The following is a 21165-nucleotide window of genomic DNA, read 5'->3' as shown; positions in this document are numbered from 1 at the left end:
CCCACTTATCAGAAGATCAGTGGTTCGATTTCTGGCTCCTCTGGTGCACATGTCGAAGGGTCCTTGGGCAAGATACTTAACCCCAAATTGCTTATAATGGCTGTGTGCTGTGTGTGGTGTGTGAATGTGTGTGTGTGAATGGTTAGTTGCTCCTGATGAGCAGGTTGGCACCCTGCGTGGGAGCTCCTGCTATCGGTGTATGAATGTGTGTGTGAATGAATGTAATATATAAGCGTAAATGCACTTTGAGTGGTCAGAAGGCTGGAAAGGTGCTATATATAAGTGCAATCAATTTACCATTTCCTTCCATTCAACCCCTGTGATGCTGTTTCTGAGCTGCTGCATGAGGAAGATGAATTGAGTGAAAAGCAGGCTTCAGTCTTGTGTGCTTACCTTAAGGATTCAATTTGAAAGGATTTTTGGTACATCTAGCCAGCCTGTGATGGCAGGTTAAGTAGTAATTATGTGCTTTTCTCTGTCAATATGGCTGTTTTAGTGATTGAAAATCAGTAAATCAGAGTTAAAGAATGTTATAGCTTTGGCTTTCATATGATCTGTAAAATCAAACATTTCTTCAGGGGAGAATTGTTTAATCATTAAAGGGGGAGGTGTTACAACCCAGAGGTGGTACAGGGACATTGTGGTTTGTATGTATTTGCATATTATGTGCTTTAACCTTCTCTCCCTCACTGGTAAACCTGCTGTGCTGGTTCTGTACGTGACGGGCTCCAGGTAAGCCCCTCTGATTGGTGGTGTGATTGATTGAGCTTCCTCCAGCTCCTGTGGTCTCTCCTCTCTATACTTCAAACCAGCTAGCTAACAAGCACAAAGCAAGTATCAATAGCAGCCGATCTATAGGTTGGATAGTAATTTAATCTCTTTTTGCTTCTTTTTTCTAAATTAGGCATAAGAAATTGATTAATTTAGTTCCATTTGGGGGTTATTTTGCTCTTAACCCAACTTCCTATTGTTCCTGAGCAACTGTGTGAAGTAAATACTCTGAGGGCTGTTTTTTTAAAACCTTTTTTAATCAAGGAAGTTTCACTGAGCAGAAGTCTCTCCTTCACAGCAACACCCTGATCACAGTCACACATTCACTCCTGGAAGCTGGCAAGGTGGGGGTAATGATAGAGGGGCAAATGCTGCTTTTCACTCTCCCCAACCAGATTTATCCTGCCGATTGAGTTAACAACCACTAGATCGCTTCTCTCACCTTAGTACAACCACTGCCAATAGGGCTCCTCTTACGGGTGGTTCATGGGAGCTGGAAAGAGGCGAGTCTCATGTTTGTTTTACGCCAGGGTTTCGCCTAAGTCAGGTCATAACCAGCCTTTTTCTTTTTAATTGATGTTACAAACAGTTGCTCAACTGTGTGTTTAAACTCAATACCGTGTTTTGCCACATTACTATTCCACATACGTTTCAAAGAATGATTATGATGGATACAAACTAACAACAGAGGTCTGCAGTGTCGTTTATAATCAGGTGGGTGGCGATGATGTTTCTGCTTGTAGTGCTGCAATCTCATCAGATCACTAATCAGGGAAAGGGCCACTGGTAATTATCCAGCCCACCTCCAGAATGCAGCAGGAAACAGCAGCAGAGAGTCATAGCCCTCTCCACCCGCCTCTTCTCTTAGCGCTGATTGCTGCTGTTTCATCTGTGTGGAGAAGCATTAATCAACTCTCCTCATTCAGGTGAGAGCCCGTTTATTCATAACACTTGACACCAAACTTGAGTGAGCAGCATGTTATATTCAATTATCATTCTAGTGAGCCGTACAATGCTCATGCCCACACAATACATTAGAGATGAACAGAAATCCTAATGGTATTTAGGTAATTTTGAATCATGTAAGCATGAACTGTTACTGATACAATTTAATTATTAAAAAATTAGCAGTTGTGAAAATTGCTCTGAGGGATTGTGAAATAATCTGACGGCCATGTAAATTTAAATACTGCACTGAGCAAAGTCAAACCTTCAGGAATTCTGCAATGCTTTGTCCTGTCAGAGTGATGAAATGAAAAAGTACTTTGAACAGAAAAAGGAGCGAATCTGTGGAACAAAAGGCATGCAATGAATACACTGAGGTCCACTTTTCAGACTTCAAAGAACTAATCCAAAAACCTCTCTCCATGTCAAGCAGACAGTGTTTAATTTGTAGATGGATTATCAGAGGAATGGTCCCACAGAGTCAGAATCACAGTTATTAACATTCAACCCATTTCTTCATTTCTGTGCCTCTCTAGTAGTTTCTACATTTTTAAAACAATGAAAAACAGCAATACAGTGCTAAAGAGGAGGAAATGTATTATCACATTTCTATCCATAGCTTCCTGACACAGTGTAACACATTTCTTAACAGTTTACTGTGTTTTTCTTTGATTACTTGGAATCATAAAAAGTGAGAAGAAAGGCAGTGTCTCTGGATTTCTGCCTTTCCTATTTTTTGCCCAGGTAGCTGCTGATTACACGCTTGAATTACTCCCACTATGTACCTATGTACAGTAACTACAAATACAACATGATCATCATATGTTTCTCCTTTGTGTAGAGAGAAAAGAGAACATACAAAAAGACGATGTCAGGCAGGTTGGCCGTGGGATGAATCTGATTTTAACAGTCTGTCTAAGTCTTCAAATTGTCTCCATCACACGTGTTGTTGTTAATTTGGGAAAAATATTCAACAGCAGAGCAGCAGCAGCAGTTTCAGCTTTGTCTGTGTGTCTAAACAGGCCTTTAGTCACAGTGTTGAGTTTAGGTCAGCAGCGTTTTGGAAGTGCTTAGAGCCCAGCACACAATAAGTGCAGTTAGATGCATAGAATGAAGAGAAAATAGACGTAAGAATATGCTTTGGGCTGCAGTCATGCGAGTTGATACAAAGCCTGTGTGTGTGTGTCTGAAACTGTGTCCTCAGTTTGATGTGAGGATGTTCTAGTTACAAGTGTTTGTGTGTTTAGTTCCGCTGGTCCAGGGGACATTACTTCATGGCTGAACTCTATATGACCCATCCTCCCAGTAGGCTGATGGTAATAGCAGCTGTTCCATCTCATACACCTGTCTGCTTTGGCCAGCTCTTACCTTGCACTACTTTTATCTCATTATAGACAGTCGAGGTTTCATACTACCCTGCCTCTGTGAATCAGTCAGTTTACCACTTTGGTCCAATATGTCAATATATATTGGATGGATTGACATGGCATTTTGGACAAATATTCATGGTCCCAGGAGGATACGTAAATCTGAGTGTCTTTGATGGACTCTTATTGTACTTTTCATCTAGCTCACTAGCAAACCAAGGTTTCAGATATCCAGTTCAACATCTTCTAGATGGACTGGCACATACATTGTTGTTGTACATTCATTTTCCTCACAAGATAAACTATAATTACTTTGGTAAACCTCTGAGACTTTTCATAATGCCGTTATATGATCATGACATGGCAAATAATTTGGTTTTTGACCAAATGTGTAAAACTGGGAACACTCCATAAGCCTCAGTTTTACCAAATCTACGAAACTACACATTTGTATGTATAAAGAGCACAACTCATGTCACATCCGATATCAGGTAATGATAGCTGACATTAGAGGACCAAATATCGTTTGGCAATTCACTATACTCTCTACACTTTTTAAGGGCAATAATCAAAATAATTCATCCCAATCAAAGTCTCCTGGAGCCACATACTGTTTATGACATGATGAGACATTACCAGAAATCTCAGATGAATATGTCCTTCAGAATAAATGTGTGACAAAATCTCAGGCCAAAAAAAGTAGAAAAGAGGGCGAAGGTCAAAGAACTGGAAACACTCAACATGTCCACTTCAATTAGTTTGAAAATGCCATGACTTCAAATGACCCATTGAATATGATTTTAAGCACCTCTGGGACAGATGGACTATATTGTATAACAGGAGTTAATGAATATTTTCCTTATTTCTTCTTCCACGGATGCTCTATCAGACCTGTACTCCCCACGGTTCCATTACAAGATAATTAGATGTCATCTTGCTCTGAACTACATTTCCACTTTCAGTCCATCGTCTTGGGGAGACTCGTGAAAGGCTCTATTAACTTCATGCAGATAATATGCAAACAGGATAAAATACCATCTAAGTCTAAATCTTTGGAGGCATTTCTACTTTTTTAATGCAATATTCATATCTGAAAACAACACTTGTGATATCAGCTGGAGCACAACAAAAAAGATCTCTGCTAATTTGAGATGCTGTAGATTCACCCTTTTTGTTTAAAATTAAATTATGGTGTTGATTGAAGAGTGATGAACTGAAACTGAAGTGTAAAATCCAAAACAGCAGGAAGCTGAGAAAGCTGCTGTCTTTAATAACTTTTGATCTTTTGTTTGGTTTTCTTTTATTAAAACCATCCATTGATAATATGAAGAGGCTGTGTGGTGTTTACTGTTATCAAGTTTTACAATATCTGGTGTGACGTCCTTTCCCCTTTTGCTTAAGTTTCTAGGCCCAGGACTTGGGTAGTTTAGGCCTCAGCTTATGTAGCTATAGCTTCTCTGCTAACCAATCTCTCTCTGCTCTTCCTTCCAGGCCTCCACCAGCCACATGGGTTAGGGTTTTAGTTTTGTTTGCACACATATCACACCCACTCATCCACACATTGCATTCATTACTGACTTGGCTGACTAACATTATTATATTTTAAATTTGATAGTAAATATTATTTTAGAAGCTTTATTCATGTGATTAATTTTTTTATTGCAGACTGAGTTGGTTCGTAACACTGGGTTTTGAAGATACAATGTTGACAGATTGCTACTGAGTCAATGTTGCCCGGTGTACCTTTTGTAGCATTATGTGTTTCTGAGCTTTTTTTTTTCCATCGCAGACTATAAACAAGTCAGAATAAATGCACCAAATTTATTGTATAATTCCAGATTATCTGACTCGTGTAGTTAATGGTTTGATTGCGTGTTTGCCGTTTTTGTTTTATGCCTTCAGTTAAAGTGGCTCCTTTGTTGAAGATTTAACACTACTGCAGTAGGTTTGCGTCTGCTTAAGCCAAGTTTATGGTACTGCGTCAACTCTACGCCGGAGGTACGCCGTTGCCTTGAAGCCGCTGCGAACCATTCGAAGTTCTGTGTCGGGGTTGAAGGACACTGTACAATTCATCGCCACAACACTAGGGGGTGTAAGGTTCTTGAAGGGCCTGAAGGGTCTATCATGAAAGTCGTTGTTTGTGTGTTTACTGCTGTATGCTTTAATGCTCCTCTAGTTGGTCCATGTTTTCTTTCCACTAAAAAAAATGATGGAACTCTAACACTTTAAGAAAGGCTGTATAGCAAGAGGGGGAAAGCTGAAAAGCAAAAAAAAATGCTGGAAATGATGTAGTGCAGACCAATCACAGCCGTTACAGTCTGCATCGCCCTGGCGTAGGGCTCTGTGGGGGGTACACCGTGTTGTGGTGTCACTGCAAACTCTAATGATTTGCTTTAACCTCCAGCTTTTAGAAAAGCGGAGAAGAGTTTGGTCTTCATAAAAAACGACTTGACATTTCCATCTCCTGACTGTTTCAGTTTTAGTCATTTAGTCCACCCGCTTTATCTCCACTCTGCAGACAGAAGCATATTAATACCCATCAATAATGTCATGTAGTGCATAAAGACAACCCTCCTCTGAAAAGTTGAACAATCTGTGATGTAAATTTATGTTAATTTAATTTGCTGTAGAGAGGGAAAGTGTTGCTGTGTTTCAGCTTCATTTAACAGGAAAACAAAAGACCTCAGCTGCCTCTTAACACAACATTTTCTGCTACAGTAATGATTCTTTTTTATTTCCGACACTGGGATTTATGCAATCCATGAAAGTTTACTTTAGGATCATCAGCTATGATTATGGAAACCCCCCATAATAGCAGGATAAAATGTAAACATCTTACATCTTCATGATTCAAAACATTATAGACACAGAGCTTTATCTGAATGTCCCATTTGTAATGATGAGTGCCAAAAGAGTGATGCAGATCAAAAGCTACACACGAGGAAGCAGAATAGAGGGGGAGTAGTTCAGTTTGTGACAGTCAGTTAAAAGGTGTTTGCACAGCTTATATTGTATCATTTCAGTCGGATCCAAGTTGAAATGTATCACCCTTTAACTTCTTTATCCACCAGAGACTAAGGCCATTAGCAGACTCCTCACTCAGATGTCTGTGCCTATCTGAGCTGCTTCCAACAACTGCAACATAATTACAAGCAGTAGATACAAGGGATGTATAATATGAACAAGCAATTGACATGTATCTTGTTAGTTTAGAAATCCTCGTGTGAATGTGACTTGGACTATTTTTGTGAAGACTAATATGAGTTTTAGATATTTTAGCCACTAAGAGCTGTTTGTGTGTTAAAGGAATAGTTCAACATTTTGAGAAAAAATGCTTACTTGCTTTCACGGCTTGAATTAAATGAGACGATCCAATACCACAATTACATTTACCCAAAATCACAACTTTTTGAATTGTTTAAAAAAATAACTTTTACTGTTCTGTCCTTGCACTGATAAAATTAACCAGATTAAACATGTATTAGATAGTTAGTCCTTATTTTATTCTATTGACTGGCAAGACTCAAGCCCCAAGTTCTAATGTCTGACTTGATGCACCAGATGGTTTGTTACACAGAACCATCAGAAACGTCCTGCTTGGAAACTGTTTGTAAAAAGGCAAAACTTGGCAGGTGATTGGATGAGCCATCTGTCTATCACTGTCTATACCAGGCTAACTTCTCACTGTCTTCACACCTAAACTACACCTGAAGCTGCCGGTAGTTCTCATCAGGATGCTCATCAGTCAGAACCACTGTGGACTCGACCACAACTCGACTTAAATTCAGCTGCAAAGTAATTTGAATTCATTAGTACTGATTAAACATCTTGGATGAGTTGTTTGGAACAATGAATTCGGCCTATAGGTTTGGTACAAAACAGAATTGCAACCACATCTTTATGATTGCTCTACGTACAATATCCTCATTTGTTTCTAGTGACATCTTCCTTACAACAAAGACATTATTCTACTTTACTTTATTACAATTTTCTATACTTTTCCTGTCAATCAAGCACTGTGTTCATTTAATTGTATTTTCTGTTCATGAAGTTTGGTGGTGTATCTTTCTCTGCCCATGTACAGTTACAATCAGTGCTCCTGTTAACTACCCAGGAACTGAAAAAATGCATCACTTTATTAACATGACAGGAATTTTCAAAGAACAGTGAGTGTAAATGCTTCCATGAGCCATATATCATTATATTGTGATATTATGATGAGCTAAAGAGTATCAAAAGAGACATTTTGTTCGTATGAAAAGGCTGCACATTACTTTTTTAACACTTAAAACATAAAATACTCCCACTTAGCAATAATCATAGTGCAAGAAACCACACTGAGATGAATTAAAAAAAAAAAAAATCAATTTTGTACTTTTTTTTACACATCATGCCTTTAAAATCTCACCCACAAGTACTGCAGAGACATTGAAGTATAAATATCCAATATTAATATATGGGTGGTTGGCTTTCATTGCATTATTTATGTCTCATTGTCACGCTCTCTCCAGTTCTCAGTATTTCCTGTTCTGTTAATCTCTTAGAATACCTGTCAGGCAAACAGATTAGTGCTTCAGCAGAAAGGTGACAGACAGACAGTGCAGCTAAAAGCTTCACTGTTAAAGATCTACTTTGAGAGTTGCCATAGAGTTTGGGTGTTGGCTTCTCACAACTGGTGGCACTTTCAGAAGGTAGCAGTTAATATTCGTATAACTGTAAAGCTTTTATTTTGCTCATGATATAAAGAAAATGCACAGTGAGTAACATAAAAGCCTTGAAACCAAGTGTGGAAATAAAGTTTTTAGAGTAACTTTAATTTTGTATTCATATATACAGCAGGGGTTGAAATTATGTTCAGTTATAACAGATGGATTTGAGTGGATTCTGTGAGTGTGCTTTTATATGTGAAACACGTCAATCCTTTTCTTACTTGGACACACACTTGGATGGCTCAAGCATATCAAATTTCATAAGAGTCATCGTCCTCATAGAAAAAGTGTTTTTTGTGAACCAACACTGAGTCCAAAAATCTAGTTTAACTGGAACAAAGTTGTGTTTTGATCATCACATCTACTCTGCACATTTCCTTTTTAATAAATTATTTGTTAGGGATGTCCCGATCAAGGTTTTTTTTTGCTGATCTCAGTTTTAAGTATCTGCCAATACTGAGTCCTGATCTGATACTTGCATTTTCCTAGATAAAACAGCTGCACAGGACACAGTTCAAGTACATTAGAGTTATTAAGATTGATCCAGTATACATGCTTGACAGTTGAATAGCACTGCAATGAATTAAGCTGTTCCTTAATGGGCTGTTTTTGGTTGTTTATTGTAAAGCTACAGTATGGTAGAGTCTGAAATGAAGGTTTTAGAGGGTTATCCATACTATGACTCTAAAAGCTCCAGAAGATGGCGATGGGCTGATCATCCAAAGCAGGGGATTCAATGATATTATCCGTAATATATTTGGCCTTGTTGCAGTCTGGAGGAAATTTCTCTCCTTTTTAAAAGTATCCTGCAGTGTTTGTTGAGTTACCTGAGTGAACTCACTGTGTTTATTTTTTAGGTGATGTATAAAATTGGTAGCATTGAACGCAGCTCTGTTAATACCGCCTGAAAATATATATATTTACTTGCATTGCAGACATTACAAGTGGATGATGGACTGCTTTCATTTTCCAATTTAAATAAATATACTTCCACACTGTAGACATTTTAGCCTCAGGTATGTCAAAGTATGCTTTTATATCTTGCCATAAATTGTGCTCTCCGTGTACGGCACCTGTGTGACAGCAGACATAAAACAAAGGACCAGGCTTGGGCTCTTTCTCATTATAGCAGATACTGATCAGTTAAAAAATGCCTTGATCGGCCCTGATATTGATCTCTGAAATCGGATCGGGACATCCCTTCTATTTGTCACATTTCATGGCAGAGAAACATATTGTAATAACCACACAAATCACCATTTACATTTATAAATATTTACACCTCGTTGACAACTTAAAGTTCACTCGATGTCCTCGTTTAACACATTTGCTAGTTTGTGCAAAGTGTATAATATTTACAACCAGAAAAGAAAAAAGGAAATTATAAATTGTTCTGTTTGTGCCTTCACATCTTGTTGATCCACGACTACCAGAAGCTGAGGGACCCTGTGGTGTCTTGTAAAGCACTGAGTGCTTGGTAAATCATCCCGCTCTGTCCTGTCATGTCAGAGAGAAGTCAAAGCTCCTACTAAATGAAATACTCCTTTTGGTTTTCACTGGGAGCACTCTGGGAGTCCGCCTGGCTACTAAAGGGAAACTCATGGCTGTCTTCAGGCTGCGCTGCCTTTACTTCCTGGTTCCGATACGTCTCTTTCCTGCTGCAGATGAATCTCGCCATTATTGCCAAGGCAGACACAGCAATGAAGATCACCACAGCAATTACCCCTAAAAGCCACAGAAACAATAATTTTGAAACAAATAAAAAAATATCAAAAATCAAAATCACATGTACAAGGTTGCTTCAGGGAGTCATAAGTCATTTTTTGGCAGTGACTTCCTGAACATAAGACAGGAAAGTATTGCTGTGGTAGCAGTGCTGAAGGATGAAGAAAATATCATAACTTGAATGTTGCTTCTGTCCAAAACAATTCAATTCAAGGTCCGACTAAAACTCAAATTGAAAAAAAGTCTATACAATTTGATTTCCATGGCTGAAGGAGAAACTCTACCTCTATCACTCTCTATCACCACAGGCATGTTCTCAAACTGTGCCATCAGTCCAAATGCTGTGGCCAATAATGAAAAATATCACTAATGCAGATTAATTGCCAGCTATGCTTCAAGAACATGGGGAGAAAACTGAAATGAGCTGCATGCAGGTGTTCAATAATCACAATATTGCACTTCAATGCACTGTAACAACATCCTGCTTTGTGAATTAGCCTAATTTCTTTGAATCACCTATCATCATGATCATATACGGGATTTTACCGATGCTATGTCATAGTAGATAATCATAATACACACTAATCAGTGTAAATATTTAATATTCAAAGCAACCATACAGCTATTATATTATCAACTATGTATCTATGTGATATTAACTATTTATTTCTGCTGAAATGATTAATATTGATAGCAAAACATACCATTTAAATACAGTAGGTATCTTAATATTTACAGATTAGACTCTTTGTAATTTAAATATATGAATGAGTATAATTATACCCAGGTAAATATCCACATGTAAAAGGAAATGTTTGAGGATTAGATCATTTTTATGCCAGTCATCACCCTGCTGACATTTTCATCTCAATCTAGCACACTCATGTTTATCAAAAGATAATGGAATTTCTGTGAAGGTGAGCTGGTAGTTAGACATCTCTTTGACAGCAATGTTTTCACTTTTTGAGTGAAGTCTAACTTAAAATTGTATCTTTCCAAACCCAGCCTCAGACTTTCTCCTCAATACCTCTTTTTTCCCTTTAAGCCTCCATGACAATACTCATTCATCATTAATTTTCCTCACAACTGGAAATTGTATTATTTTGTTTGTTCCATAGGACATGCAAATGCCTATACTGAAATGTAAAGGTTTAAGTCAGCTATCACGATGCTTGTAATTGCTGTTTCCTGAATCCTGGTGAGATGGATTGCAGTTTGTTTTACCTCCAATTAGAGCTGAGTCACTCCTGATGGCATTGACTAAAGGTTGACCTGGATCCACTGAAGCAGGCTGGTCTGCAGGGGGAGAGAGAGAGGAGAGAGAGAGAGAGAGAGAGAGAGAGAGAGAGAGAGAGAGAGAGAGAGAGAGAGAGAGAGAGAGAGAGAGAGAGAGAGAGAGAGAGAGAGAGAGAGAGAGAGAGAGAGAGAGAGAGAGAGAGAGAGAGAGAGAGAGAGAGAGAGAGAGAGAGAGGATGTTAGGGATGATGAGAGGGAGGGAATAAACAGAAGAATGGAGTAAATTGGCCCATAGAAAGGAGAAAAGGTAGACTCAGAGTGAGAATCATAGTGATTGCATACAGGGCTCATTGAAAGACTCAGTGCAGCTTCACATTTCTTCACTATAGTTGTCTGACCACTTTAATCTGTTGCCATCGCTGTCTGTTTACTGAGGAGGATGGTTAATAACCCCATAAAAAGTCAAATGAACAGCCTTAAAAATAATATTAAAGACACTGGAGGAGTCGTAGCTACTCTAATGATATACAAAGAAGAATATGGGCTGAGTCAATTATTTGTACCTGATAAAGAGTGTGTGGTTTCTGCTACATAGGAATTGACAGCAGAGGAGGAACCACAGCTTGACTCAGCCAGTGGACCTGTGATGATAACAGGGCTGTCAGGGTGGAGCAGTGCAGCTTTCAGAGGACTGATGGAGTTAAAATGAACTGCTGATAGACAGCCAGTGAACCCAAGAGAGGCCAACGTGGCCAGTTCTGCATCCAACTCATCAGACTCTGGATACAGACAGAGAAAAACACACAGAGAAAAGAGAGATTTATTGTCAGTGAGATCCATTTACACATCTAGGAGTTCTCTTATCATTTATCCTGATGAGAGCATGATGTTAAGTAGCTTCTATCTGTACCATTATAGATATGTATGGAAGTTGTTTTTCCAAACCCACATCCCAAACAAAACGTAGATATTAGATATACGTAGCACAATTCTGAAAAACACAATTCACTGTATTTACATTCCCTAATAACTTTTCTATACAACAGTTTTAATTGTAACTGGCAGAGTCATTCCTGCATGAGAAAGAAGAATAATATTATTTAGAGACTTAGGGCTCTGATTCACTGAGTTTGATTGAAAGCTTGGCTGCTGATTAGCAGATTGGCCACACCCGTAGTAATTAGGGATATGGTTTAGTAGCTTTACTTGAGACCAAACATAAACAATTACTCTCCTTGGAACTAGAATGTGTGTCTAATATGTTTTTTTTCCTCACAAAGATGTTTAATTACCATGTTATATTCCTTAAAATGGCATCTGTTTCTCTCTAATTGAAAACTCTTGAATCTATAAAATATGGAAATATATTTCATTTCATAAGCTCAACTGCTGAACACAAGATGTCTCCTCGTATGTGCGGTGGAGGCTTCAAATTCACACTTGTGTAAGTTGAATATAGGACCAGAATTGGTTTCCAAACTTGTTCTGATGCCACAAACCATGCTGCTACTATAGGTCCACCCCTTAAAATTGGATGTTCATTGAGCTTTCAGAAGCTTTCCTCTTTCAGCTGATAAATGTGAAAACAGCCTTCTAGTGTCAAACTCCGCACATATATCACTCTTTTCAGTAAAGCTCGACCATTCAACTGTAGGAAGAAAAAGAACATATTTTTGAGTGGACATTAAGGTAAGGTAGGTAAGGTTTTTTTGTAAGTATATTTTTTGGGGCTTTTTTGCCTTTAATGGACAGACAACTAGAGAAAGACAGGAAACTGGAGGCAGAGAGAGGGGAATGACACGTAGGATAACTCTGCTTGGCACAGGATTTGAACTGGGGTCGCCTGCAGTGAGGACTGTAGCCTCAACACATGGGGCGGGATGCTCTACCCACTGAGCGGTAAACTCTAGGTTTTCATTAGAAGCATCAATTGTTTTGTGACAGAAAATAAAATCCAGTGTCCAGAAGGTAGAGAAGAAAAACACCAGTTGGTTCATTAACATTAAAAAGGAATTTATTCCCTTGATTGCATGATTATGCTTAGAAAATGTGTATGGTGATCTTCCTTTCACTTCATAATTAGTCTATGTCTTGTGTAAAAGAGGAGGTTTTAGCTTAATACTGGAGGAAAACATCTGAGTGACTGGAACATTGTGGTCAAGGAAAAGTTAGGTAATCAATTGCCAAAGTTTGCTGTGGATACTTAGACAAATATACTAGATATCTGCCAGCAAATCTATGGTAGTTGGTCACATGCTTTTTAATATCTTTGTAACAGAGCATCACAGGTAATATACCAGCATTGAAAACTCATTGTTCCAGTCATTGCAATGCTTCTCAGCTTCCATAAGAAATCTAGCAGTGAGTCTCAGTTTTGGCTAATGTACTCACATCCCTGTGACAGTTCTACCAGATGCTAAATAAAATCTTCAGTGGCTATAAATGTCAGTCTGAACTACAATTATTCCTGTAGTGCACTTTGATTACACAGCACATCATCGCCAGTCATCTAAGTTATTGCCAGAGAGAAACAACTTTTCACCACACAAATGGGACATTGCAGAGTGGCCTGGCTGGAGAGAGCTGTTTATCAGCTGTGTATTTGATCAAGCTTTGATTGAGTTTTAAATTGAATGTGATCCTCTGACTGGCAGGAAATAATTTGACTTTGAATTATATATCTCATGGCACATGCATATCTACTGCAGGATTGGGGGCAAAATGATGGAGATGGGAGAAAAAACTCAATACACAACAGATTTGAGTGACAGCTGAAGCAGCAGATATTCTAGTGGTTTGTGTACAATGTTTTTCTTAAGTGGTTAAGAGGACACACTTTTATTATTCTAATGCATTTAAATAGGGGAGACTGTCTATAGACTGATGCAAAACTAAATTCTGCAGCAGTATAAGTTGATATGGTACAACTTCAAAGATATTTATAATATTTTACAATTGAAAGGCATTAAAATGTTACTTTATTTACCTATTAGTGGATGTTAAAAGTGCTGAAAATAATCTGTAACGTCACTAAAACATGCACTGTGAACTGTCCACCTCCTCCCAGCTGCTGCCCTTTACCTCCACCCCTCTCATATATCGCTATCTTTCCCTGCCTCTGTCTGTCCTCCATCACTCTCTCCCTGTCTGTCTCTCTAAGTATCTCAGTCTCTCCATTCTTTCCTGGTCCATTAGTCGGGCTGATGGATGACAGAGCTGGCAGGGAGTGACAGTATATCAACTATCTTGCTGCCTCTCTGATACTGATATGACAGCCTGAGTCTCCTGGCTCAGTTGAGGGAAGTCACATGCCGGGGTGGCTGTGGCTCAGGAAGTAGCGCAGGTCATCCTCTAATTGAAAGATCGGAGGTTCGATCCCCAGCTCCTCCAGTCCAGTCGTCTAGCAAGATACTGAACCCCAAATTATTCCGGCTGGCAGAGTATATGAATGTATGTGTGAAGAGGTGAATGTTGGCATGTACTGTAAGGCACTTTGAGTAGTTGGAAGACTAAAAGGCTATGTATTTTCCATTTAACATGGCCTGGGTCAGTAACAAAAAACAAACAAAACAAAAAATGAAAAAAGAAAGAAGGGAGCTGAATCTAAAAACCACACAAGCATCAATTTGGACTCTCACTTATCAGTAATGAGACCTTTTGAGTTTGTTATGCTCTGTGAAAAGTCAATGAAAATATTTCAGTACTTACAGTACAAGCCTAAACTATATTTTCAACTGCAGTTAAAAACCCCTCATGTCAGCTTAGGGTTGGTATATTCAATCGATTCTAGTTCTGACTCTGATTTACTGTGTCCAATCAAAACATAAGCCATATGTATCTATGGTGAGATTGCTTTTGAGCCAATATGTCAAGTATAAATCCAGCTTTAGGGATAGGTTAATGATTAATGATACAGTTAATCATTCAGTAAGGCTAACCTACACCCATAACCATTGAGTTATGTTTTTGGAAATACATGCGGTTTATAACAAATTTCTGGTTCTTCTTCTTTGGAATCTATTTGATTAACAACCTTTTGTTGACACTGAAACCTGTCTGAGCCCCTCCTGCTTAAAACTGCATATTTCCCAATTTGTCTCAGATGGTCCTACCTAAAATAAATTAGTTACAGAAGAGGAAAACACAGATGAATTACAGCTCTGGTACGTCTGTCCCCTTTAAAAGAAGTCCGGGACAAACAGAGCAGCGCTGTAGAGACTGACAGGAGTAATATTAAAGTACAATTTCTGTCATACTGAGCGAGGTTTAACTGTATCCATCTGACTTCCTGGTTTAGTTTGACCCCACCCACACCAGCTAAGGCTTATTGGTTGTTATGTTGAAACGCAAGGTGCTGACTCCAATCTTCCTAGTAATTTGTTCTTTTTAATCTCTCCTTATTACCATACAAAGTGAAGGACCCTTTCTCAAGTTATTATCATTACAGCTGGCTGAAGCCCAGCTCAGGTAGAGGGACATGAGGGATTACTCACCACTTTGATACCACAGATAAAAGTTCACTGATGTGTCCTGTATTTTCTGAACTTCTGCACTGGCGAAAAACAGTTCTGCCATTTACACAAATACATAACTTACCCATACTGTATGGTTATAAAATGCATCTTAATGCCTCAACTTAAGTGAGTGGCTCCGACCTTTAGTCATATTCAAGGTTTTCCTTATTTTGCATCTCACCAGGAAACTGCTCTCTTTGATACCATCTAAATATGGATGTCATCATTTTTTTTTTTTTTTTTTTTTAAAGCAGCCCAGCTGTTGCGCAGACTGCAGTTTCCCCTCTGGTCCACCCAACAGGGTGAATAGAAAATAAGCAGAAGGCTCCAGAACAATGCTTTGTCACAGGAGGCCAAACATCTCTGTGCGGTTATTCAAATGAGTCTAAGTGCAGGACTGCACCACTTACCATGCACTCTACCCAGAATGAGCGATTTGATGCTGTTGAATTCCACATCAGACGTCAAGTTGAAGTCCTCTTTGGCATTCTGGTCAATCTGAAACATAATGTATGTCACATCTGTAAAGGCAAAGGATTAACAGGTTGAAAGCAAAGCCTGATAACATTGTAAACGACAAGCTGTCAAGGACAGATTTTGTCTCCATTAAGTGTTTAAACAACGGCTGCTTTCTAAAGAGACTTCGACAAACGGCTGTAGAGAAGCCAGCAATTAAACATGAAAAGCTAGCTGCAAGCCCAACCTCTGGTCTGACCTGCATATTCAACTGGGATTCAACCTCAAAGCTGGAAACCAATAGACCCATGAGACTTTGCGGTTCACAGTGGCTGAGCAGAGAAGTCTAGGTGGAAAGTTTCTGAGGTAGTGAACACCTTAGAGAGACAGACTTTTGTAATAAAACAGAGATGCTGTGATGTATTGCTCGCAAAACACGGATATTCATGCTTTAGTGAATCATTTATCACTAAGACATCTGCTAATGTTGATCAACCCGAGACTTCGGCAGAGCCACAGAAAACTAACAAAAAAAGTAGCTTGAAACCAGGAAACTATTTATAAAATGTAATTCTGCAAGCCCAATGCTGGGTCATCTCTGTCAAACTAGGAGACAAATTTGGTGGCTGTGTGAGCAAACATAAAGGAAATGTGTGAGAGTATGTAAGGGTACCTGAATGGAGACAGAGTCTGCAAGTCTCCTAATAACCACCGTGTGGAGATTTCCATCAGCCAAGTTCATGACTCTGCTCTCCAACACGTCCGCATCTCCGCTGCTGTGTAACTTGTATCTCAATTCCAGCTCATCTTTGCAAACACAAAATAGCAACACATTCTTACTCTACAGTGCAAACCCATACAGAATAAATCAAATATTTAAAAAGATACAATACTGAAGAGATATTGGAGCCTTATTAAAAGGTCAGTACATCTATAACATGTTGTAAATGTAACCTCAGATTTTATAACCCATCAGATGAAACAGATCTAACACACTTTCTAAAAACTTCGACCATTAGCATTAACTTGAATAATTTCTTTTCATATATGACCCTGAATTAATCAGATCTGATCTGGCAACATTACCAGTCATTTGGGGTTATGTTTCTGTCCACTTTATTAAGTCAATATTCACTCTCTTTTCTCTTTCAGTTCTGTTTTTGCACTCTACCAACTCCTGAGGGAAATATCTGGCTCTTTAGTTGCCAAATGTTCCACTATGTTTCACTAGCTAGTCGCTGACTGTGTCTGTTTGCCCTTTGGTGCTGAGCAAGTAGTGTAGAATGAGTTTTTAGAGCTGTTTTGGACAGATAACCAATGAGCAGAAAGTTGCTATAAAGCCCTGTAAAGCCAAGGAGAGCTGCAGAGTTGAGTGATAAAGCTCTGACATTACATGTCATTCGATACGTTTTTATTAATAATATAGCTTGTAAGTGCTTTAGTGCTTTGCTTTTCTAACAATTTCTTTATGGGCTGTTATCAGGGATCACCAACAATAAAGAAAAGGCCATGCTGTGAATTATTTAAAAATATGCAATATATTGATCTGATCTGAATAACTGCTGCTTGTATTTAAGCTCTCTAAAGTCAAAGAGCCAAAACAAAATTGAATTTGCTGGATAATTTACTGGTGAGGAAATACCTCCAAATATATTCACTTCATGCTTAGTTGTTGGTATGATAAGGGCTGATTTTGTTCAAAATTACAAAAGAAATCTCCACACCTTGTTCATGAAATTGAAAATATTGTATATGTTTAAGGCACCGGATTACAGTACACCCTATTAGGAATGCTGGAGTTGCTCCCTGCGAAGTGGAGCTACAATACTTAAAGCCCTTACATGAAGAAAGTGATAAATTTGAACACAATCAATAATCACAATGACAAAAAAACACTGGGGAAGAAGACACCCACTGAAGATAGGATTATTATTTAATAGTAACTGCACCAAATGTTTTCCTTGAATCTGATGCTGTGCATAACAATTAGCCAGGACGCACAGAAAAGGTGTCAGGAGAGGATGGTTGATTGATTCTACAGGGACGAGGAAATGAAGTAATCTGAGAGGAGAGGAGTAAATACAGAAAACAAAAAGAGAAAAAAGTTATTGGGCTTCCTCACCATGTTTATTGATGAGCAGAGCCAGGTACTCTCTGTAGAAAGAGTTGACGTACAGAAGCAGAGCAGGACTCTGGCTGGTCCTGAAGCTCAGGGAGATGTTTTCTCCTTTCAGAGTCATATCGGAGTAGACAGACCAAGGCAAGGCACTGCTGTTCCTGCTCAGTTCATAGGGTTCCTTGAGGATGTAGGCAATGGACGTTGTTGACTTGAAGTTGGCTGAAATCTCTGAAATTTAGGAAGTTATTGGAGTGTGTCAGTGGTGAAGCTGCACATAACTCATGGGAAGAAGGTCGAGGTTGATGGGTGAAGATCAGAGCTTTGACACCAGACACTAGAGACGCGTGTCTGGTTATACACAAGCAACAAAACACTTGTTAGGGAAGATCATGGCTTTAGGTAATATTAATAAAGTCCACAGTGCCGGCTTTGTGCTTCAAGTCAATGTTGACCTTTTCAATATTTAACTGACACCCCAATTCTAGTCCCTAAACAGAGCCATAAAAATGTTTTATCATGATTTAGTTGTGCCAAATTAATACTGTAGTAAATAACTGTGGTTCCCTAATGGGGAAATGAGGTATTCAGGTCTGCTGACTCCTTTGGTGCATTAATATGTGGCTTCTTCTCATTGCTATCCCACATCCCTCTCTATTAAATCTGCATTTTCATGTGAAACTTTCTGTATGAGTTACATATATTTGAGATAAGCTTAGTTCTTTAACTTAATAAGCTTAATAATTCCTTAATTATGTGATGTGATTGAATGTGTTAACAATTGGCCAACTATCAGCAAACACAGATAACTAGAGGGATTACTTCCATATATTTCTGTGACTCCATGTGCTAAACTACAGTAAAACCTTCTAAATAGAAAGTTGGTTGAAGTTCTTTTACGTTTTTCATTACAACATATATCAAAGATCAAAAATGCTTCTTTGTTGAAGTCCTCTACTGTTGATTTATGTCTTTAACAGTTGAAATGGTTGCACTTTAACAACACAACACAATATATTTCTACAACAATGATTGACTTTGACATTATGTTGACTTTTACCACTCTGTCCAAAAAGCCCTCGATGCATCATATTTTAGACACAATGGCATAGTGGGTTACAAGAGTCCTTGAAGATAATCTTGATGCTTGACCTTCAAGACAAAATAGGTTCATTATGACCCACTCAGAGCCAGTGTTGAGACGTTGAGCTATGCAGACAACGAATGAGATAGAAAATCAGGGTCAGTCTAATATCTGCTGACTGAAGAATCCTCTTCAGAAAGCTGTCTGATCTCAGCTCTCTCCTCCTCATTAAAGCACCAGGGCATGATAGGTCATAATAATTGAGTTTTGTACAGCTTTAGCATTCACAAAGGAATACAAGCTTGCTTCATGTGTAGTACTCTTTCTGTTGTCATTGTAGAAACATTTATATCTTTGGGATTTAGGTGATTGGCCATTCGCTTTCCTTCATCATTGATTGTCTAATCATAGTGTAGCAACAGTATCTGGATTAACTCAAAAAAAATACAATACAGTATCAAAACTTAAATAATACATAACAGTAATAAAATAATAACAGTAAACATTTCTCTTTTTTGCAGTTTGAGGTGTCCTGTTAACAGTTTTAAAGACCTTAAATATAATAAAGATCTTATATAAAGATCTTTATCAATGGTGGTCTTTGAGGAACCAAAAAAAAAAAAAAAAACATAAGCTGGCATGCTGGCATGATTTGTGGATTTGACATGAATTGGGTCTGTATTGGTACATAGGGTACAGTTTCCAGAAAGTCTCGCCATATACTTGCACTTAAAACTCTGACAAAGGCCCTCACTTTTCCACCTATACTTTGTTGTATGAGTAACCAGACCAGCTGCCAGTGGTAAAAAAATAGAAGCATTATAACCTTAAACCTATTTAAAGCTTGAGTGGTGTGTGACAATGTTTAGCTGTATAAACAGTACAGGTGGTGACTGAGTGACACATTTGTCTTGCTACTGTGCTGAGGCTGTTAAGTGATAAATGCTGTCTCTAAATAAGCTCCTGCCTTCAGGAGCTTGTAAACTCACCTGCTTAACATGGACAACCATACATCTAAATTTTGAAAGTCTTTATTTTCTTTCTCATGATACACTATAATAGATTTTTAAATGTACTTTAAAAATCATAACAAATCAAACCACAGCCTTGTAATTTGGGAAAAAAATTTAGCAAAAAATGTATTCATTACCACTTGATACATACACATACACAATGGTCCTGCATTAAAATGACTGGACGGGTGCAACACCCAGTACTAGAAGAAATACTCTCAAAATAAGATATTTTCAAAGTTTTCCAGCCATGGCAGACTTGTTCGACTGTGCCAACACAGCTTTCTTCTTTCATTTGTTCAACCATAGTGCTTGAAAAGGTCAGCATTGCAACATTTGCACATATCCAAAAACCTACTGATATCCTAGTCCTTCAAAATGTTTAAAATAGATGTGCTTCCAACCATAGATGTTGGCGTGCATCTCCACCCAAGCCTCGCAAACTGTTGGCTGGTTGGTTTGATTACAACATACAGAGCTGTCTGTAAACAGTTACAGAGGTCATGTGTCACAAACTATCACAAGCTATAAGAACCCCAATGGAGATACATATTCTGGAAGTTTTTCCTTCAGATTTTTCTGGCTCCAGAGAAGTTTGGTGTGTTTACTGTTCAGCTTGTTTGCGATCTCCATCAGCCTCTTAGTGAGATATTCCTCCTCCTTCAAACAGAGTTCCTCCTCCTTCAACTATTTTAGTTTGGCCTTCCAGATCTCTTGTCCCTTTGTCTGGTCCTTTTTAAGTTTCTCTTCCAGAGTTTCCTGGCTCTGGAGAAGTTTGATCTGTTTATCGCTCAGCTTGTTGGAGGTATCCATCAGTCTCTCGGAGAGATCATTCTCCTGAGCGTCACACTGCACCCTAAAAAGTGCATTCTCTTTGATGTTCAGCTGGTTGGAGGTCTTCGTCAGTATCTCAGAAAAATCCTCCTTCTCCTTCCTGAGAGTGAGGATTTCAGTGTCCCTTACTTCCAGCTCAGATGCAGCTCTTTTCTCTGCATCCCATGTTACTTTCAAGGAGATGCACTCCTTCAAAAACTGTTCCATTTTGTCAGTCTCCAAGGTCTTTAATGTTGATGGAGGAAATCTCTTAATCTCTCTTAAAGATGATGTTGTTCCTCTTTTTGAGTTCTTCTGAAAACTCCCTCTCTTTAGTCATTAGACCTGCCTCGAGCCTGTTCACTGTTACTTTGGTGTTATGTAACTGTACGGTATGGTCTTCACAGAGTCATGCC

At 38.6% G+C, this 21165-nt stretch overlaps 2 protein-coding genes across 2 annotated transcripts in view; one reads left to right on the top strand and one right to left on the bottom strand.

Moving 5' to 3' along the window:
- Positions 1 to 21165, top strand: part of cp (ceruloplasmin) — a 167043-nt gene that overhangs the window by 62543 nt on the left and 83335 nt on the right. The gene's annotated exons all lie outside the window — the stretch shown is intronic.
- The window catches only part of LOC128362403 (contactin-associated protein-like 4), a 60420-nt gene continuing 48575 nt past the window's right edge, over positions 9321 to 21165 (bottom strand). The window contains exons 17-22 of the mRNA XM_053323148.1: positions 17846 to 18070; positions 16397 to 16530; positions 15678 to 15765; positions 11317 to 11532; positions 10742 to 10813; positions 9321 to 9517 (exon numbers count right to left, since the gene is read on the bottom strand). Coding sequence (XP_053179123.1) covers positions 9321 to 9517; positions 10742 to 10813; positions 11317 to 11532; positions 15678 to 15765; positions 16397 to 16530; positions 17846 to 18070 — 932 coding nt within the window. The remainder of the gene's footprint in view (positions 9518 to 10741; positions 10814 to 11316; positions 11533 to 15677; positions 15766 to 16396; positions 16531 to 17845; positions 18071 to 21165) is intronic.

The sequence above is a fragment of the Scomber japonicus genome, chromosome 7, assembly GCF_027409825.1.
Source record: "Scomber japonicus isolate fScoJap1 chromosome 7, fScoJap1.pri, whole genome shotgun sequence".
NCBI classification, from domain to species: Eukaryota; Metazoa; Chordata; class Actinopteri; order Scombriformes; family Scombridae; genus Scomber; species Scomber japonicus.
The sequence above is the reverse complement of the archived record's forward strand: the minus strand, read 5'-3'. Positions and strand labels throughout refer to the sequence as shown.